Genomic DNA, 21,352 nt, shown 5'->3' with positions numbered 1-21,352 from the left:
CCAGAGGGCCACTATAGTTCCACACTCACTCCAGAGGGCCACTATAGTTCAACACTCACTCCAGAGGGCCACTATAGTTCCACACTCACTCCAGAGGGCCACTATAGTTCCACACTCACTCCAGAGGGCCACTATAGTTCCACACTCACTCCAGAGGGCCACTATAGTTCAACACTCACTCCAGAGGGCCACTGTAGTTCCACACTCACTCCAGAGGGCCACTATAGTTCAACACTCACTCCAGAGGGCCACTGTAGTTCCACACTGACTCCAGAGGACCACTATAGTTCAACACTCACTCCAGAGGGCCACTATAGTTCCACCCTCACTCCAGAGGGCCACTATAGTTCCACACTCACTCCAGAGAGCCACTATAGTTCAACACTCACTCCAGAGAGCCACTATAGTTCAACACTCACTCCAGAGGGCCACTATAGTTCAACACTCACTCCAGAGGGCCACATTGCAAAATACTGTCGTATCAAAAAATAGTACATCTATAACCTCAAAGTGTGTCAAAAGCGTGTCACACTGCGATGCGTTTTGAGCTTGTAGATCTGCTATTTTTGATTTGAATTGGAATCCTGAAAAGCAACATTTTTATTTAATTTTAAATGCACTTAGTTATAGGTTACTTATAATAACTTTATTAACTTAAATGCAAATACATTGGACATAAAAAAGGGAAAATAAATCAATAAGTCAGTATAAAGTGGGTCATGTTTGCATGTTTGGAATTGTAACAGCTGAAATGAATAATATATCGATATTTGGATATTAATATTAAGTGAAGGTGCTTTATATACTGAGTTTGTGTTTTAATATAGAAATTAAGAAAAGCAAGACTTTAAAACTACAGATGCGTCAGAAAAGACCAAGTGATAAATATACATCAGGTTAAACAGCCTGATGAAGAAACATTTTGATTCCAAATAAACAAACTAGATTTTTATTTGCATTTGAAGACGGTGTGCAGGAGTTTTTTACGTCTATTATTCTAGACTAGAAATAACATGATCAATCCATAATACTGTTTCTCTTAACCCATTTTGTCCTGAGATCAGATTTCTAAAAATGTCTTCTACACCCTGACAGTTTTCTGAAAAAGCTATGTTTCTATATTTTTCAAAAATAGCAGACCTACAAGCTCGAAACGCGCCACTTGGTGGCACGCTATGAACTTGTAGATCTGCTATTTTTCAATAGCCAAAGCATAACATAATGCTAACACCAAAAGGGGTTCCCGCCCAAAATGGGTGGGACTACAGGCCAGGGTAAACAATATGATTTCCTGTCTGAGCATCTGCGGCTGAACCTCCAGAAGGACTGTGGAGAATGGCAACAGACAAGAGGCCAATGAAACGCTCAGTAAATAGTGGCTAGAGGGCCATAAAGCACTTCAGACAAAGTCAACATACCATCCAATGAGACTGATATACTTCAACATTGGCATGAGGTCCATGATAAGAGGGTATCTATATTCGAGGGCATGCAAATGATGATGAAGAGGGTATGATATGAAAATATATATATTTTAGACTGAGACATTGTGTTTTATTTGTGCCAAATACAGTCGATGTCATCACCGCCGTGGATCCTTGTGAAATCTGTGCCAACCCGTCCTGCACTGGCTGTCTGGAATGAGAATGCCATCTCTGCAGACAAGCCATGAAATGACCTGAGAGTGCATCTCCGGGAGCCCCATGGCTTTTCCTTCATTGTTCCTCCCCCCTCCAATCGCTATGTATCAGTGGTACTGGTGCTGGAATCTGGAGGAGCATCAGAACTCGATGCTAAAATCAAGGCTACTATTTTTGTCTAGTTGTCTTATCAAAACTGATGAATGGATTTAACCCATTTAGGCCTGATGTCGAAATAAATAAAAAGTCTTCTGAAAGAATATATAATTATTCAAAGATTTGTGCCACATTTTCACGATTTTTCAAAAATAGCAGACCTACATGCTTGTATGCTATGAGCTTGTAGATCTGCTATTTTTTAATAGCTAAAGTATAACATAATGCTTAGTTAAAACACCAAAACGGGTTCCCGTCCAGAATGGTTAAACGGTGTGGTGAATTTCCTGCTTATACGTGAAAATGTGACTCCCAAATGTTTCCATTTCAAAGACCCCCCAGTTTACTATATGCATTAGGCCACGGACCCCCATAAGTCAGAGTGTAAAAATGGAACCAAATGGACCCGTAATAAGGGTCCATTTGTACACTTAGTTGTCTCCACCAGGCCGAAGGCATGGGGAGAGAGTATGTTTTGCACTCCGTCCGTGTGTGCGTCCGTCCGTCCGTCCGTCCTTCCTTCCTTCTGTCCGTCTGTTACCAGCTAATCTCCGGCACCGTTTGCCCGATCCATGCCAAACTTTGCACACACACTCCCTGGATGCCAACGACGAACCTCTGCCCCAAATATTCCTCAACGGCCTGTTATAGCGCCACCATGAGGCCCATTTAGGCAAAACACATTTCTGTAGATTACTCGTACACATTTTATCCATACATCACACAATTCGGTATACACTATCTCCATAGTTATGTGATCAACACGGATCTGCACCATTTCCCATCTTCCTTCCTGATTGGCTAAGATTCGCTTCCAAAGCTCACATGATTGGTCCGTTTCGAACAAAATGCCACAAATCACAAACAGTGTGCAATTTCCGTGAAATTATACTCGCACATTTCCACTAGGCTGAGGACGACATGACACAATTTATTTTCCAAACCAGCCTCATGGTGGCGCTATAACAGGGCAATTCCTGTTTTTACCTATAACTGCATCGATCTGTGTACAACTTTGTATGCGCACTCCCTAGAGGCCATGGAAAAACATTTTCCCTGCATCCCTCCACATCTGCCGGTTATAGCGCCACCATGAGGCCGATTTCTGCAAAACACATTGTTTATATTAGTCGCACAGATTTCATCCAAATCTCATGCAAATCGGTACACATGATCTCTGTAGTCATGTGATCAAGACGAGTCTGTTTGATTTCTCAGATTCTACACTGATTGGCTAAGATTGCCTTCCAAAGTCTTCAGGAGTGGCCCGTTTTGTACAAAATGCTGCACATGTCCTGCTCATCCAGAATTCTATCCTCAGAGATGCTATGAGTGATCTGGCTCTGCATTTCCTCAACAAAATGAAGAAAATTGTTGCAAAAAACAAACAAACATGTTTATATCAACATTTTGCCAAACATCACACACACTCCTATCCTCCTGGTGGAGACCTGTGCCCAGAAGGGCACTTTTTCTAGTTACTAATCATTTAGCTGGGGACCCCCTGGAACCCCCTCAAGGAACCCTTGGCGTCCCCAGACCCCACTTTGAGAACCATTGGTACTGTAATGGTGTTCAACATGCCCATTTTCTGCACTGCACTGTACTGTACTAGTTTCTCTGAACATTAATTCATCATTAAGATCTTTATCTGGATAATGAAAATGTTTTATTTTATTTTGCAACTTCTTAACAATAAAATAAGCTTTAGGCTATCTTTGCTTTTTTGAAAGTGGATTTTAATTGTATATTGATTGAGAAGTCAGAGTCAACACTGTGATTGTTAATCAAAAATAGTGTTCAATTTCAAGCAGTATGTGAATGTTGGCTGCCCTCTAGTGGTGTTCAGATGATGACAACCAGTATTCATGTGTGCCTAGACTGCCTGTACAGTACTACGTTCACAAGGGTGAATATCTCTCTCTCTCTCTCTCTCTCTCTCTCTCTCTCTCTCTCTCTCTCTCTCTCTCTCTCTCTCTCTCTCTCTCTCTCTCTCTCTCTGAACAAAACAAAATAATCAAAACAAAACAATGTATGTACATATCATATATAGTGCTAAAAATGCACCACGTCTCTGTATGTGTCTGTGTGTATGTCTGTACACAAATTTGGCACAGGCATTCCACCCCACCACAGGGAGTGCGAGGCGAGCAGTGACGCACAATGAATTACGCCAGGGCTCCACCGGACGTCTCCGTTTTCATCATTTTTCAGTCAGAGGAATGCATTAGAGACAGTCCTGACATTGCAGACATTTTCATCATTTTTCATCATTTTTCATCATTCTTTCAACATTTTCATCGTTTTTCAGTCAGAGGAATGCATTAGAGACAGTCCTGACATTGCAGACACAATAGACGTTGCAGAATCTGAGCTGCTGGGTGACATTTTCAACATTTTTATCATTTTTCATCATTTTTCATCATTTTCATCATTTTTCAGTCAGAGGAATGCATTAGAGACAGTCCTGAAATTGCAGACACAATAGACGTTGCAGAATCTGAGCTGCTGGGTGACATATTCAACATTTTTCAAAACATTTTCAACATTTTTTCAACATTTTTTCAACATTTTTCCAACATTTTTCATCATTTTTTCAACATTTGTCATTATTTTTCATCATTTTTTCAACCAGCAGCTCAGAATCTGAGCTGCTGGGTGACATTTTCAAAATTTTTCAACATTTTTGTCTCCACCAGGCCGAAGGCATGGGGAGAGAGTATGTTTTGCACTCCGTCCGTCCGTCCGTGTGTCCGTCCGTCCGTCCGTCCGTCCGTCCGTCCGTCCGTCCGTCTGTGACCAGCTAATCTCCGGCACCGTTAACCAGGTCGATGCCAAATTTTGCAAACACACTCCCTGGATGCCAACGATGAACCTCTGCCCCAAAATTTCCAGAACGGACTGTTATAGCGCCACCAGGAGGCCGCTTTGTGCAAAACAAGTTTTTGGACAGTACACCTACAGATTTTGTTCAAACATCACGCAAATTGGTACACAGTCTCTCTAGAGCGACACGGGTCTTTCAGATTTCTCAGACTCTATCCTGATTGGCTAAGATTGGCTTCACACATTGTGTGATTTCCGTGAAATTGTGCACGCACATTCCCACTAGGCCGAGGAAGAAATGCCACATGAACATTTTCAACTCAGCCTCATGGTGGCGCTATAACTGCCCAAAAAGTGTTTTACCTCTAACTGCACGGATCTGTGGATAACTTTGTATGCCAACTCCCTAGAGGCCAAGGAAAAATGGAATATGGCTATTGAAATGTAAATTCCTGCATGTACAGTGGAATGGTGGGTGGGTAATAATCTTTATTCGCTGACCTTTGATAAAGTTTCAAATATGATTGAAACATCAACCACTTGAACCCTATTGCCACACACACACACACACACACACACACACACAATTTACAATTTACAATTCAGGCATTTAGCAGACGCTCTTAATCCAGAGCGATTTACATTAAGCAAGAACAAAAAGCATGGGAATACATCACATATGTAAAATGCATTTATCGCGAAACATGCGTAAGCTAAGAACGTGACTAGAACATATCTATATAATGACACTATACATATAAACTATAACTAGAACATATCTATATAATGACACTATACATATAAACTATACATATATGCTATACTATGCTGTACATATATACTATGAAGTGCTATGACTACATACAATGCACTTATTGTGCTGTCTACATGACATGCTATAAGTCTGTTTCAAATGCTATATAAGTCTAAGAAGTGCTGTCTAAGGGGGGTAGGGTAAGTGCTATGGGCCATGATGGAGTCTGAAAAGGTGGGTTTTCAGACTACGGCGGAAGATCGGGAGTGATGCTGCAGTTCTGATTGCAACGGGAAGTGCATTCCACAGTTTTGGGGCCAGAAGGGAGAAGAGTTTGGGACGTGTGGAGCACACACACACACACACACACACACACACACACACACACACACACACACACACACACACACACACACACACACACACACACACACACACACACACACACACACACACACACACACACACACACACACACACACACACACGTAAGATGCCTGAGGGCGAGAAGCATGCACATTCATACAGGCCCTGGCCATTTGTGCCAAGCGCCATTTAGCGGTTTCTTCGAAACACCTTTTGCTACAGATTTTGTCCAAAACTCACATAAATTGGGCCTCATGGGCTGCATGGGCATAGCCTGGGTAAACCCACTCCCCCTGCTGGACAACATGGGCAGACAGCAGATTTAGATTCGGTTCAATTCAATTTGATTAAAGTGTCAAATCACAAGATGAAGACACTTTACATGTAGAGCAGAGACCCAACAGAGATCCCACCCGGAGCAAGCAATGTTGCATCATTCAACATGTGTGCCATACATTTACAAGATTTAACTTCAGCACTAAATAAGCACATTTTCAGAAATTCGACCAATCTCCAAAAGGCTGAAAAGATGACAACATTTGAAAAGAAAGGAATAGTACACATATAACCTCACGGACAAGAGAGAGATAAAGGTACATTCATGGCTGTAGGCTGCAGAGGCGTACAGTTGGGTGCCACCGATATTGTCCCTTATCATTTGACCCATTTAGGCCTGACCTCAAAATTTTAAAAAATCCTTCTAAATCCTCCAGTTTTCTGAAATAAATATTTTCACGATATTTCAAAAATAGCAGACCTACAAGCTCGTAGCGCGCCACTCGGTGGCGCGCTATGAGCTTGTAGATCTGCTATTTTTCAATAGCTAAAGTATAACATAATGTTTAAAACACCAAAAGGGGTTCCCGCCCAAAATGGGTTAACTGTCATTTTGCGCAGATCACGCAAACCTCAGCAAAAAGAAAAGGACAATATCGATGGCCTCCAACTGTATATGTACGGCGATATGTTTCAGAGTATAATGGGCATGATTGTGACTGTCTCGTGACATAGGACAATAAGGACATCCTCCTTCCCCAAGTCTCACGGCCTGCCTCGCTCATATTATCTCCAGGGAGGGGAGTCACCAGACCCAGTCCCCAGTCACCAGACATTTCTAATTTGGACATGATATTTTCATACAATGAGGTTCCAAGGTTTAGAGGTATAGTTGGTCCTTTAAACTAGGAGGGGACAGAAACCGGTTACTTTTGCATTTAGTCAGTTGCATCATTTTCCTGATGCAACTCATCTATGATGTTAGAATCACAACCCCCATAACATCACCCTAAAACCCGAACAAACCACAGCCCACAGCCATGGGGGCTGTGGGCAACTAAATACAAAATGTATTTTAAATATCAATTTTGGGTGTCTGGAGTTAATTGTTCAGTTTCTAGACCATGTTGTGGCGCCTTTTACTGTTCTGACAAGCTAACTCCTACCCCAAAATGCATGTATGCACACAAATACATCCTATATTACATGTGCTGGCTGAGACTATGTCCGCCAGTGGGTGGTGCTATTTCACAAGTTAATTTGAAGAGTGTACCTTGTTTTAAGACAGGTGTTTGACATTGTGCAATTAGGTCTCTTCTGAGCCTGCTCAAGGTGTGCTAAATTGTAATTAGCAGGGCAGCACACTAGTTTGTTCAGTTCGGTGTGTGTGTGAAGGCAGACAGATGTCCTTTTTTCCATGTTGTGCGACAAAGCATTGTCTGTGAGTATATTATGCATCTTTGTGATTATGTATGTGAAATTAATGATCATTTATGCTACATTTGAATCAAACTGATGATGTTTTGTTGTACTTTCAGTATTACTCTGGGACTTCAGTAGAGTTGTTACACCTGGTACTTTTGTCCAGAGTTATCTTTCTGCCTAACTGTGCCTCGAAGCAGCGAGGGCAGAACTTTACAACACCGTGGATGAACACATCGAAGCAGCGAGGGCAGAACATTACAACACCATGGATGAACACATCGAAGCAGCGAGGGCAGAACATTACAACACCATGGATGAACACATCGAAGCAGCGAGGGCAGAACATTACAACACCATGGATGAACACATCGAAGCAGCGAGGGCAGAACATTACAGCACCATGGATGAACACATCGAAGCAGCGAGGGCAGAACATTACAACACCATGGATGAACACATCGAAGCAGCGAGGGCAGAACATTACAACACCATGGATGAACACCTCGAAGCAGCGAGGGCAGAACATTACAACACCATGGATGAACACATCGAAGCAGCGAGGGCAGAACATTACAGCACCATGGATGAACACATCGAAGCAGCGAGGGCAGAACATTACAACACCATGGATGAACACCTCGAAGCAGCGAGGGCAGAACATTACAGCACCATGGATGAACACATCGAAGCAGCGAGGGCAGAACATTACAGCACCATGGATGAACACATCGAAGCAGCGAGGGCAGAACATTACAGCACCATGGATGAACACCTCGAAGCAGCGAGGGCAGAACATTACAACACCATGGATGAACACCTCGAAGCAGCGAGGGCAGAACATTACAGCACCATGGATGAACACATCGAAGCAGCGAGGGCAGAACATTACAGCACCATGGATGAACACCTCGAAGCAGCGAGGGCAGAACATTACAACACCATGGATGAACACATCGAAGCAGCGAGGGCAGAACATTACAGCACCATGGATGAACACATCGAAGCAGCGAGGGCAGAACATTACAGCACCATGGATGAACACATCGAAGCAGCGAGGGCAGAACATTACAACACCATGGATGAACACATCGAAGCAGCGAGGGCAGAACATTACAGCACCATGGATGAACACATCGAAGCAATGAGGGCAGAACATTACAACACCATGGATGAACACATCGAAGCAGCGAGGGCAGAACATTACAGCACCATGGATGAACACATCGAAGCAGCGAGGGCAGAACATTACAGCACCATGGATGAACACATCGAAGCAGCGAGGGCAGAACATTACAGCACCATGGATGAACACATCGAAGCAGCGAGGGCAGAACATTACAACAACGTGGATGTTCACAATCGCGTGGAACTTCCGTTTATGCCTCTGCTCTGACGTCACTCACTTTACCTCCGCGTTTTCAGCCCAGCTTCTGCAGTTTCCGTTTCCATGCTTGCAGCTTCTGTTTCTCAAATCTGCCATTACTCAATGTGTGTGTCTTAAAACAGTATTTGTCTTCAGAAGCGTTTATATTGTAACCTCGACGCAGCATAACTTCAGAAATGATCCCAGAACATCTGTGTTGTGTTCAATCACCGCGGATGGCGCCCAGACAAAACAGCCTTTTAAAGGGGAATTTATCCCTAAACCTTTTTTTACAAAAGTAAGTTGATAATTATGTATATTGACCAAAAAAATTAAAAAGTTGTAGGGGAGCTGGGGCTGGAGATGAAGCTGGGGCTGGAGGGGTCTAACGCTAGAACTCCTATTCAATCGTGCAGTTGTTTTTTGTTCACATCTGTTCTAGATGATGTGAAAGCAACACTCCATGCATTGTTGACACTGCACTCTTCCTGGTCTACGTGAGCTGGTGTTAGACCCCCCCCCCCCCCCCCCAGCAGCAGTTCCAGCCCCAGCTCCCCTATATCTATTTTTTTTTGGTCAATATACATAATTATCAACTTTTGTAAAAAAAGGTTTAGGGAGAAATTCCCCTTTAAAGCGGTCCAGAAACAGGAACTGGACTCCTTTATTTACTTCTTCCCATTGGCTATGGCGGATCATGTGACACGCGGGTCGACGCACTGCAAGGCATGTTGAGGTACAGGTGCATGATGGGTAGTGTTTTTTGTTTTTTTTCCAATATTTTTTTCCCTTTTTTGTAAGCTAGATGTGAGTGTACCGAAGGCGCGTGAACCTCTAGTATATACACAATCTAACTAAACTAAACTAAAGTAACAAACTCAAGATTAAATCAAATAAAAACGAATGCAAATGCCAAAAAATAAAAAATACAATGAGTCAATGTTGTTCCATTTTTAGACTAGTTAACACTCCCAACGCGGATCGCGTATCAATACGTTATCAATTAATCAAACGTCGGGTGCGGATCACGTATCAATACGTTTCAATCACTTTTTTATAGAATACTTTCATTCATCTTTTTACCCACCCGGACAATGAAGAACCATCGCCCTATCATTGCTGCTTACTCCCGCTCACGTGATCAGAAAAAAAAACAAAAAACAAAAACCCCCCTCCCCTCCTGAAAACAGGAGGGCTGGCCGCTTTACGTGTAGAAGCCAGTTGAACGCTGAACGGAACGCTGCCTATTGCCTAAACACATATGCACCAGATCGGCATTGCAATGCATAACATCTGCAACACACATGGACAGATGCATGTTTCCTTCTTCATACTGTAGCGACCAAACGATCCCCGAGCCTACAATACTACGAACTAACCACAGTATCGAGGGGCTGCCACGACAAGACAGTGTTCCGTTGGTGGATCACGTATCGCCATGCAGAGCCGTCATAATCGGAGATCGCTCAGACGTGTGATTGTAACGCTTTTTTATTCATTATAATTGTAGTGATAAGACCGCAATGAACGCGTCGGGGACGTAATCGACCCGGGTGTAATGTATAACGAACTTTTCCGCGACCTAAACCGTGGTGTTGTCATCTGTGGAAGTCATTTTTTCCTTCTCGTCGACATCACAGCCGGGTGACGCTTTTTCCCCCCTCCATCGCCCCCAAGCTGCATGCCCATAGCCTGGCTTGGCCAGCCTCATAGCGGGGATTCACTGAAGATTCTTCCCCGGAGGAAACATCAGTGAACCCTCGCTATGAGTCTGGCCGTGCCAGGCTAGCATGCCCAGGCATGTTCCCCTACACTAGCTTGAAAAACAAAATCAGCTGATGACAAAGCGTCTCACCGTTATACTATAGTTCTGAACCGAACGGTGGAATGGGACTTTTTATAGCCGTACGGATCAAGACTTTTGCTGCCCAATGTGCCCATGACCCCCCCCCCAATGTTACTGCGATCAAAACAATGAAAGCAGTGAGATAGATTAGGCGAGGCGGCAATCATCATCAAAAAGAAAGCATAGTTATGAAGGTTTATAGTCAGACATTGACAGGCAGATATAACAATAAACACAATAAATATGCTATACATCCTATACATCGAATGAAAGCCCTGAATGTGTACTTTTACGAGGAAAAGAGTAAACATTGATCCCATGTACAGTTTGTCATAAATTGGATAATGGGTGGATGCACATTGCGCCCACCAGATATAACTGCAGAGAAGACATGGACCCGAACTCAATATTCACAAAATAAGGCCTATAGCGACATATAAATACTATATACCGTATGAAACAGAAGACTCTCTGCTTTCATAAGGAAAAAAATTGTACTGTAATAATAAAAGAATCACACCCCTGTGAAGTGAGCAGTGCAACTCTACTTCTCTACTTATTCACTACAGCTCGCTATATACGGACTGAGGCAGAAAGTCATGTAAACCTTTTATTTACAGTTTGGTCTGTAAACTTCTACTGTAATAATAAAAATCACACCCCTGTGAAGTGAGCGTTGCAACTGTTCTGTACTTATTCACTACAGCTCGCTATATACGGACTGAGACAGAAAGTCATGTAAACCTTTTATTTACAGTTTGGTCTGTAAACTTCTACTGTAATAATAAAAATCACACCCCTGTGAAGTGAGCGGTGCAACTGTTCTCTACAGTTGCACCGCGCAACTATAAAGAACAGTTGCACCGCTCACTTCACAGGGGTGTGATTTTTATTATTACAGTAGAAGTTTACAGACCAAACTGTAAATAAAAGGTTTACATGACTTTCTGTCTCAGTCCGTATATAGCGAGCTGTAGTGAATAAGTACAGAACAGTTGCAACGCTCACTTCACAGGGGTGTGATTTTTATTATTACAGTAGAAGTTTACAGACCAAACTGTAAATAAAAGGTTTACATGACTTTCTGCCTCAGTCCGTATATAGCGAGCTGTAGTGAATAAGTAGAGAAGTAGAGTTGCACTGCTCACTTCACAGGGGTGTGATTTTTTTATTATTACAGTACAATTTTTTTCCTTATGAAAGCAGAGAGTCTTCTGTTTCATACGGTATATAGTATTTATATGTCGCTATAGGCCTTATTTTGTGAATATTGAGGAGTTCACGTCCATGTCTTCTCTGAAGTTATCTGGTGGGCACAAGCTGCATTCAATAACCAATTACTGTCTAACTGTAGATGGGATCAATGTTTACTGTTTTCCTCGTAAAAGTACACATTCAGGGCTTTCATTCGGTGTATAGGATGTATAGGATATTTATTGGGTTCAATTTTATATCTGCCTGTCAATGTCTCTGACTTTAAACCATCCATAACTCTGCTCGCTGTTCAAGATAACCACTTCCAGGCAAATGCAGGTGTTGCAAAAAGGTCAATATCTCCAGAATGGAACATGGTAAAATCAAAATGTATTTTTTTAATTGAAGTGGACAAGTTCAGCTTTCTTTTGATGTAGGCGTGTGATTCTCGCTATAAGAGAACATTTTACTGTGGGCCCCCGAACAAGGCCTTTGTGCAATGTTAAACGGCAGCAACATCCAAATAGGCCTGTTGAGATCTTGCAGCAATCAAAGTGTTAAAATAACTATAGGCTAAGGGTTAATTTGGTTCCAAATGGTCTATTTGTATTTAGTCATTTAGATGAATGGCTGGATTGGAGATCCATCCCACACATGGAGCACCAGGATGAGCTACAGATGCACAGCACACTGACCATCTGATGCAACACCATGAAAACTAAATGGGAAGTCTGCTCTCCGCTGTTGCCCCTATGACACCGCTCTGGGTGGATGGATGGATGGATGGATGATGCAACAGCACGAAACCGATTCTTCTCACACATACATCAATACACCAGTAAGTTGTTGAAAACTTTTATAAACATTGGCAGCCTCTCATCTCTCACTTTGATTCACGTCAAGCAATCTCATTGGACTAGATAAGTGTATAATTCACCCGAGGGTGCATACTTTGTTCTATCATTGTCACAATTCACAAGGAGCATTATGCCATCTGAGGCTGAGTCAACATGCTGTTTTCACCCTGTCTTTCCCTTGTCTCTCTTTTCCTTTTTCTTTTTTTTCCTTTTTTTTTAAATTCTTCTCTTTTTCCCTATATCGGCTACTCTTTCTATGGGTGGGTGTGTGTGGGGGGGGGGGGGGGGGGGGGTACTTGGGAGTAGGGGGAATACTGGTGGGGTTTTCTTTTAAAAAATAAAAAGAGAAAAATCCACAAACATGCAAGGACTACCATGAAACGCACCTACTGTAAATATATATATATATGTACCATGTACTTATGTATGTATTATGCAATGTGTCACTGCAAAGATGTGGAATACAAAAAAAAAATCACACCCGTGTGAACTGAGTGGTGTAAGGTTTTATATAGCATGATCAGCTGTGGTCTGACGTAATGTCTGACGTAATTAAATCACACAAAATATGTTAAGTAAAAAAAGCTATCATTTTTGATAAATGTATGTATCACACCCGGATGTGATTTCACAACTGGCTTTTTTTGCGCAGAGAAAATGACCACGGTTGCTACGGTCATCCAGTTCACCCGGGTGTGATTTAATTACGTCAGAAATTATTTTGAACATAGCAACCATGGTCATTTTTTTATGCACACAAAAGCCAGTTGTAGGAGTGGTTTACACCACTCAAAAATACACCAGTAAGTTCATAAACGTTCTCATAAAAGGACCCTGTTATATGTTTGGCATATCCCCATCTGAAAATGTTTGGCCATTTGGACATGGGCCATTATAACTCCAGCCGCGGTCGGCCTTATTGCCTTATACGGCTTATTGCCGTCCTGCTTGGTCCCACCTTATCGCTACTTGCAGATAAATTGAAGAAATATGCTTCAGCATTGGAATATTTTCGTTTATAAAGCCATTCTGGGTGACCTGCCGTCTTACATTTCATCCAAATTCAACTTGGTCCAAAACGGCCTAAACCTCAGGTCAAATGCTTGGCTGCGGTGTGTAGTACCAGCATTCAAATCCGAGGGGGGTAAAAAAAAGTCTGGCCTTTTTTGGCCCCTGGTCGTGGAATGACCTACAGTCCAGACAAAAATTGGCTTTGAAAGTTCCCTTGAGAAGTTTCAAAAGGATCATCTTTGATGTACAGTCCAACACCTGCACATGTTTGGATATGTACTAGCCTATGTTCATGCCTATATATATATATATATATATATATATATATATATATATATATATATATATATATATTGGTTCAGATCGTGTAGATTGTGTATTTTGCCCTGCTACTAAATAGTAGGACTGGGGACTTTTTGTATTTATTCATAGGTACTGTAAGATGTATTCTGGATGTTGTATTTGCTGGTCCAAAATGTAACATTGAAGATGTGGTATTGAAGTGTCATTTTACTTCTGCCTCTTGGCCAGTTCCCACTTGTAAAAGAGACGCAGTCTCAAACTTTTACTGGTTAAATAAAGGTTAAATAAAAAGATATATTTATTATTATGCCTATTGTAGTATTCTACTAATTGCAGAAAATTCACAGAACGTAATTCTGAACAGAATACAGTTGACAGTGACGCACACATGCATGCAGGTGTCGTAGAAATGTAGATACAAACATTTAATAATACCCCTTTTTATAAAGAGTATCTCCTAAATTGCACTCTGAGATTATCTTATCTGTCACACCCCTGTGGTGCTGTTTGTTTTACTTTGTTACTGTGAGAAGAGGCTCAAGTCTTGAGGCTATTTTGGGGGTTGGCTGTTGTGGGAGTGACAGCTATAAACTAAGGCTGTGACCCTAGGGTTAGGGTCACAGCCCCCCCCCCCCCTCTTTTCCCTTTTTACCTCCATTATGATGAATTCCTGTTCTGTTCTTTGTCTATATAGAAGTGTCTATTTGTACGTCCACTCAGTTAACAGCCTTTGTATTGAGTTTGTGCTCGAAATGTACTGTAATTCTGCAAACTGTTAATAAATATTTCAATCAATCAATCAAAGTAAAATGCTCATACTTCCAAACTCTGAATTCTTGTGTTGCCTCATTATTATAATTTGTCTTTCTGAGCATGTGTCCTACAGACTGCCTTAACACAGGCAGGCAGAACCCAGATCAATATTACCATATATAGAAACTATACATTTTGAAGGAGGGACTTTTCAGAGAGAGGTGTGACCGTTTGTACATTATAAATAAAAGGCCTCCTATAATGTATTGCTTTATACATACATACATACATACAGAGACCTAAAACATGCATTTTGCCCTGATGTGTGTTGTGGTGTCCCTCTCCAGGGGGACAGAGGGATGGACAGAGGACAGCATGGATGGACTGGAGCTGGCACAAGAACCAGGTACTATTTGACATCCATAGTCATGAGATAAGAGGCTTATTTCCACAGACACTGGACACAAGAATTCAGATTATTATCTCTTCATCAATAAGTAAATCGGGTAGAAACCTCATATGTTCAAACTTGGACATATGACACACTCCGTTTCGAGCATTTGCGGATCTGCTACCTTTGGTGCTTTTGTGTGATGCTGTATCAAGTAGGGTGTTTATTTACAGGAAAAAAGTTGTGTCTGCACTTTGCCCTAAGACCGGGAGGTCAGGGTTAGATCCCTGGCCAGGTCATACCAAAAAACTCTGGGGAAAGGTTCCCTGCAACATACTAGTGTCATACTACCCCCTTAGATAGCACTTTTTAGACTTAGATAGCATTTGAAACAGACTTATAGCATGTCATGTAGACAGCACAATAATTGCATTGTATGTAGTCATAGCACATCATAGTACATATGTATAGTATATATGTATAGTTAATATGTATAGTGTCATTATATAGATATGTTCTAGTTACGTTCTTAGCTTACGCATGTTTCTTGATAAATGCATTTTATATATGTGATGTATTCCCATGCTTTTGTTCTTGCCTAATGTAAGTCGCTCTGGATTAAGAGCGTCTGCTAAATGCCTAAATTGTCATATCCAGGTGGTGTACTTGTAGAGCACATCCAGCTGCCTCACGCTACAGAAACAGGAGATACTGTAGGCATTAGGCTCCTGCCTTATGGGCCCAGGAGATACTGTAGGCATTAGGCTCCTGCCTTATGGGCCCAGGAGATACTGTAGGCATTAGGCTCCTGCCTTATGGGCCCAGGAGATACTGTAGGCATGAGGCTCCTGCCTTATGGGCCCAGGAGATACTGTAGGCATGAGGCTCCTGCCTTATGGGCCTCATGGCTCAGGAGATACTGTAGGCATTAGGCTCCTGCCTTATGGGCCTCATGGCTCAGGAGATACTGTAGGCATTAGGCTCCTGCCTTATGGGCCTCATGGCTCAGGAGATACTGTAGGCATGAGGCTCCTGCCTTATGGGCCTCATGGCTCAGGAGATACTGTAGGCATGAGGCTCCTGCCTTATGGGCCTCATGGCTCAGGAGATACTGTAGGCATTAGGCTCCTGCCTTATGGGCCCAGGAGATACTGTAGGCATTAGGCTCCTGCCTTATGGGCCCAGGAGATACTGTAGGCATTAGGCTCCTGCCTTATGGGCCTCACGCTACAGAAACAGGAGATACTGTAGGCATTAGGCTCCTACCTTATGGGCCCAGGAGATACTGTAGGCATTAGGCTCCTGCCTTATGGGCCTCATGGCTCAGCAAGGATTACTACACTAGTCTAGCATCATGATTTTCCACCAGTGGTTCCAGGTGGTCCCCAAATGATGGGGAGTTGGTAACCAAATGGACCCTGGAAGAGTTACATTATTGTTAAACATCTGCATTAGGCCTACTTAATTTACAAGAAATCTACACAATTAGAGATCAATGTCTGCCTGTTATCTCTGCTATAGGTACAACATCAATATAGGGCATTCACTTCTAGTCATTTTTGAGTGGTGTAAACCACTCCTACAACTGGCTTTGTTAGTTTACGTGTCTGTCTGTCTGTACCAAAAAAAATGAGCATGGTTGCTATGGTCACCCAGTTCACACGGGTGTGATTTCATTACGTCAGACATTACGTCAGACCACAGCTATTCAGGCTATATAAGACCTTAAACCACTCAGTTCACACAGGTGTGATTTTTACTAGTTGCCTAGTTTACTGTATGCTTTTTTTTGGGAGGGGGGGGGAATAAATATTTGTATATTTAAAAACTGTGTACATTGGTGACTATAACTATAATCTACCTGATCTTGAGGCCTACAAAATCGGGGGGGAAAAAACTAGTCAACTAGTACCAGCAAGGTCGGCTAGTGGATTTACTAGTCGACTAGTTGCTTAATGCCCTACATCAATACGGCATGGAAATATGGACAAAATCTTATCTTATCCAACGACAACACTCAAAGTTTTGGGTCTGAGAGGCTATTGTACCCTAACCCATTTTGACCTGAGATCAGATTCTAAAAATGTCTTCTACATCCTGACAGTTTTCTGAAAAAGCTATGTTTCTATGTCAGTCGTTCTTCGATTTTTTCAAAAATAGCAGACCTACAAGCTCGTAGCGCGCCACTCGGTGGCGCGCTATGAGCTTGTAGATCTGCTATTTTTCAATAGCTAAAGCATAACATAATGCTAACACCAAAAGGGGTTCCCGCCCAAAATGGGTCAAGAGTTGAAAACCACTGCTCTAAACTAAATAATGTCAAAGTTCATAGACTTTGCTGGCAAACGATTTACGTCATACGTGTTCTTAAACATTTAAAATCCAATAGACTTGGCTGCCATATCAGGTTGAGTACACGTGCACGTATGCACATACAACCCCCCCCCCCCCTTCCCTTCACAGGGACTTCATATGGACATGACACAAATGGACATTATTATTAGTATTGTAGTCTAACTTAATTATTTATTACAGTCTTGCTGGTTTTAGGGATGGAAGTTTTTAAATGGTAGAATTGATTTAGCTTTTAGTCCTTCTTGTCCTGTTTTACTGCTCACTTCTGTGGGGCTGACCTACGTACATTTCACTGCATTTTAAAGATACGTTTTTAAATATGTATGTGACAAATAAAGATTGATTGATTGATTGAAAAATGTTTTGTATCGGTATAGCCTATAATTATATTGTATTTTATGTATGTATTGCTCTAGAACCGCTCTAGACCTGCGTGTGTGTGGACTGGGCTGCTCGAGAATTGCCCCCTGTAGGTTGTAAGCCAGAGATATGTCACTGCCTTGGGCTAAATTTGGCCAAATGTGCTGACCTCATCACTTTTGTGATGATGGCTATGGCCGGAGGAGTGTTTGTCGTGCAAAACTACGTGGAATGGATTCAGAAACATGAAAACCCCCCTAGTTTGACATGCCACATGCCACTTAAAGCATAATGACATTTTGAAAAGCGAGCAGTGTTGTTGAGCAGCCTGCACCTCTCAGTTCACACGGGTGTGATTTTTCTTATTGCTTGGCTCCGTCTTATCGCTGCTTGCAGCTATATTTATTACTTGCGCAAGCAGAGCGTGCAAGTCATGTTTTAGGTCAGGTGCTACGATGCGCGTGTTTGGGGCCAGCACATGTTATGATTGACGTCATATGCTGGCCCCAAGCTAACCGTGCAGGTGTGTTTTTGTCATGCTACGAAGCATATGTCCCATGACGTGATGAAGATAAATGGTAAATGGTAAATGGTGCATTTATATAGCGCCTTTATCCAAGGCGCTTTACAGAGATTGTGCATTACATTCACCCATTCACACACACATTCATACACCGATGGCAGCGGAAACCATGCAAGGCACCAACTAGCACATCGGGAGCAATTAGGGGTTCAGTGTCTTGCTCAAGGACACTTCGACAGTAACTCTGGGGGAGCCCGGGTTTGAACTGGCAACCTTGCGGTTACCATCCAGGCACTCTACCCCTGAACCACCGCCGTTGCATGTTGTTCGATCCAATGTCTTGCCTTTATTGTGTCCTCCTGTAGTCCTGTTTCTGTATTCAGCCTGTTGTGTAAATTTGTTTTACTCCACAAGTCCTGCTAAAAAACTGTGACTCCTAAATCTTATGAGCCTCAACCTGAAATTTCAATCTTGGCTAGAGATTCAGGGTCTGGAGCCAGGCTTAGGGGTACAAGGTTCACTAGAAAAACAAACAAATGGGAAAAATGGAAAACAAGGGCAAAGGAGAATATTGTGAGGTCCAGTAAGTGTAAACGCAGCTCTTTGTTTTTTGAGTAAACAACATGGTGAAATAGTTGTTGTTATGTGCCAAGATGACTGGGGTGCATGGTCCAGTGAATATTATTGGACAGTGACACAGTATAACAGCCAGAGAACCTGAGAGAGCTCGGCAGAGAGGGATCTCATATCTAACAGCCAGAGAACCTGAGAGAGCTCGGCAGAGAGGGATCTCACAGTATAACAGCCAGAGAACCTGAGAGAGCTCGGCAGAGAGGGATCTCATATCTAATAGCATTATGAAGACTATGTTTTTTAGTGCTGTTGTGCTGAGTCTTCTCGCAGTGGGCTGGAGTGCTCCATTGGTCTGTGAGAAGCTGTCGAAGCCAGTGGACAAAGAAGTGGATGTAAGTCGCTCTCCTCCTGATTTATACTTCATTGTATGATGGTGCATAAATGCAGCATATGTGTGCAAAGTATAAGTAGGCTGAAATAATATAGAATATGGCTCTAACAGAGAGTTTACAATCAGTTGAGGCATTTAGCAAATGATTGGATGGGAGCGAATGGAACCCATGCATTCAGTACAAGGTAATACAGGCAAGGTTTGGTTTAGCTCAGCCTCAGCAGGGATGAGACAATCCTTTGGTTTGGTTTAGCTCAGCCTCAGCAGGGATGAGACAATCCTTTGGTTTGGTTTAGCTCAGCCTCAGCAGGGATGAGACGATCCTTTTTCTACTTATCCTTTGTAATTGAGTATGAGAGAAATAGAAACCACGCACCCTTTCACTGTTGTGTAACCTACCCTGGTCTGGACATTAAAATATGCACATAGATCTACATGCATCGATTGGTACCACCAAAGATATATACAGTAGCCAATAAGCACATTCAAAGATGAAGTTAACATGAGTACAGCAAGGGGATATCATTAGACGCAGCTGTGCATATAATTGCATATAACATATTGTGCAACACATTGATTGAACACAAGCTCATGCAGATGATTCCAGGAGGAACTAGTCAGGAGAGGAGGAGAGAAGAAGGGAGAGACAGAATAGGAGAGAGATAGAGATAGAGAAGGTTCCATAATCAAATGCTTCATGTGGGTACGGACATGCCTGTCCGGCGTCCGCACCCGCAATAATTTGCATTTGAATCTCAACCCAATTCCGCCCGAATCTGTGTGTGCATGTGTGTGTTTGTAAGCTATATAAAAAAGGTAATAGATGTTTCAGAAAGTAATATGATTTATTTTTTATTTCAGTTAAACGGGACCTGGTATGTGATAGCTATGTCTACGGAGAGCTGTTGGCAGGCACTGTTACTGAATTTGTTTTTGTGGCCAAGTGCTTCAATGGACATCACCTCCAAAGGCACAGTGAACACTTATAATGGCAATCTAAAGATGAAAATGTAGGTATATATTGAGCTATGGTTCTTCATTTGTTTTTCGTGCTTAAATATTTGCTGCTGAAATTATAGCTATGAAAACCTTTGCTTCTCCTTAACAGGTATGGATATTGTAGGAATGAGACCTTCAGTAACAAGGGTATGTATGTGTATATAGCTACAGTATATGTACACACAGTATACAAACATTACATGTACTGTAACTGAGTGTACAGCAGTGGTGGAAAAAAGCACTCAATTGTTTTACTTAATTAAAAGTATCAATACTGCAATGTAGAACTATACACCGTCACAAGTAAAAGTCCGGAATTCAAAATGTACTTAAAGTACCAAACGTAGAAAGTAATCACTATGCAGAATGTCCCATTTGAAATGTTTTCAAATGCATAAAAATCCTTTGAAAATAGCAGATCTACAAGCTCACAATGCATTGTGAATTGATGCAACGCATTGTGATCTTGTACATCGGCTATTTTCAAATGGCCGAATTGTATTTAGGGCTGTAGTGTTATGTTTTGTAATAATAACCAAAGTAACTAAAGTTTTCAAATAAATGTGTGTAAATAATTTCTTTCTACCAGTGATATGTCACCCTGCTCTCTACTGTTCTCTCTCCACCCTCCTCTCTCCCCCCTCCTCTCTCCACCCTCCTCTCTCCCCCCTCCTCTCTCCCCCCTCCTCAGTGATATGTCACCCTGCTCTCTACTGTTCTCTCTCCACCCTCCTCTCTCCCCCCTCCTCAGTGATATGTCACCCTGCTCTCTACTGTTCTCTCTCCACCCTCCTCTCTCCCCCCTCCTCTCTCCCCCCTCCTCAGTGATATGTCACCCTGCTCTCTACTGTTCTCTCTCCACCCTCCTCTCTCCCCCCTCCTCTCTCCCCCCTCCTCAGTGATATGTCACCCTGCTCTCTACTGTTCTCTCTCTACTGTTCTCTCTCCCCCCTCCTCTCTCCCCCCTCCTCAGTGATATGTCACCCTGCT

At 42.4% G+C, this 21,352-nt stretch overlaps 1 protein-coding gene across 3 annotated transcripts; it reads left to right on the top strand.

The window, feature by feature from the left end:
• Nucleotides 1–7,382: 7,382 nt before the first annotated feature.
• On the top strand, nt 7,383–20,489 carry LOC306929671 (uncharacterized protein). 3 transcript variants are annotated; one of them, XR_013790822.1, is made up of 6 exons: nt 7,383–7,459; nt 7,557–9,542; nt 12,461–12,684; nt 15,118–15,176; nt 20,225–20,373; nt 20,472–20,489. XR_013790822.1 is itself a non-coding variant. In XM_079510295.1 (2 exons), the coding sequence occupies exon 2, from the start codon at nt 7,709–7,711 to the stop codon at nt 8,834–8,836; it is 1,128 nt and encodes a 375-aa protein (XP_079366421.1). In that variant the 5' UTR covers nt 7,383–7,459; nt 7,557–7,708; the 3' UTR covers nt 8,837–11,236. The 3 variants fall into 3 exon arrangements, 1 of the variants encoding a protein (XP_079366421.1); XR_013790823.1 differs by lacking the exons at nt 7,557–9,542; nt 20,225–20,373; nt 20,472–20,489 and having other exon boundaries at nt 15,118–15,179; XM_079510295.1 differs by lacking the exons at nt 12,461–12,684; nt 15,118–15,176; nt 20,225–20,373; nt 20,472–20,489 and having other exon boundaries at nt 7,557–11,236.
• The last annotated feature ends 863 nt before the right edge of the window (nt 20,490–21,352 follow it).

The sequence above is a fragment of the Electrona antarctica genome (assembly GCF_951216825.1).
Source record: "Electrona antarctica genome assembly, chromosome: 9".
Lineage (NCBI taxonomy): Eukaryota > Metazoa > Chordata > Actinopteri > Myctophiformes > Myctophidae > Electrona > Electrona antarctica.
The sequence above is the reverse complement of the archived record's forward strand: the minus strand, read 5'-3'. Positions and strand labels throughout refer to the sequence as shown.

Excerpts from the sequence above, each read along its gene's own strand:
- LOC306929671 (XM_079510295.1), top strand. The coding sequence starts at position 7,709 with ATGGATGAACACATCGAAGCAGCGAGGGCAGAACATTACAACACCATG.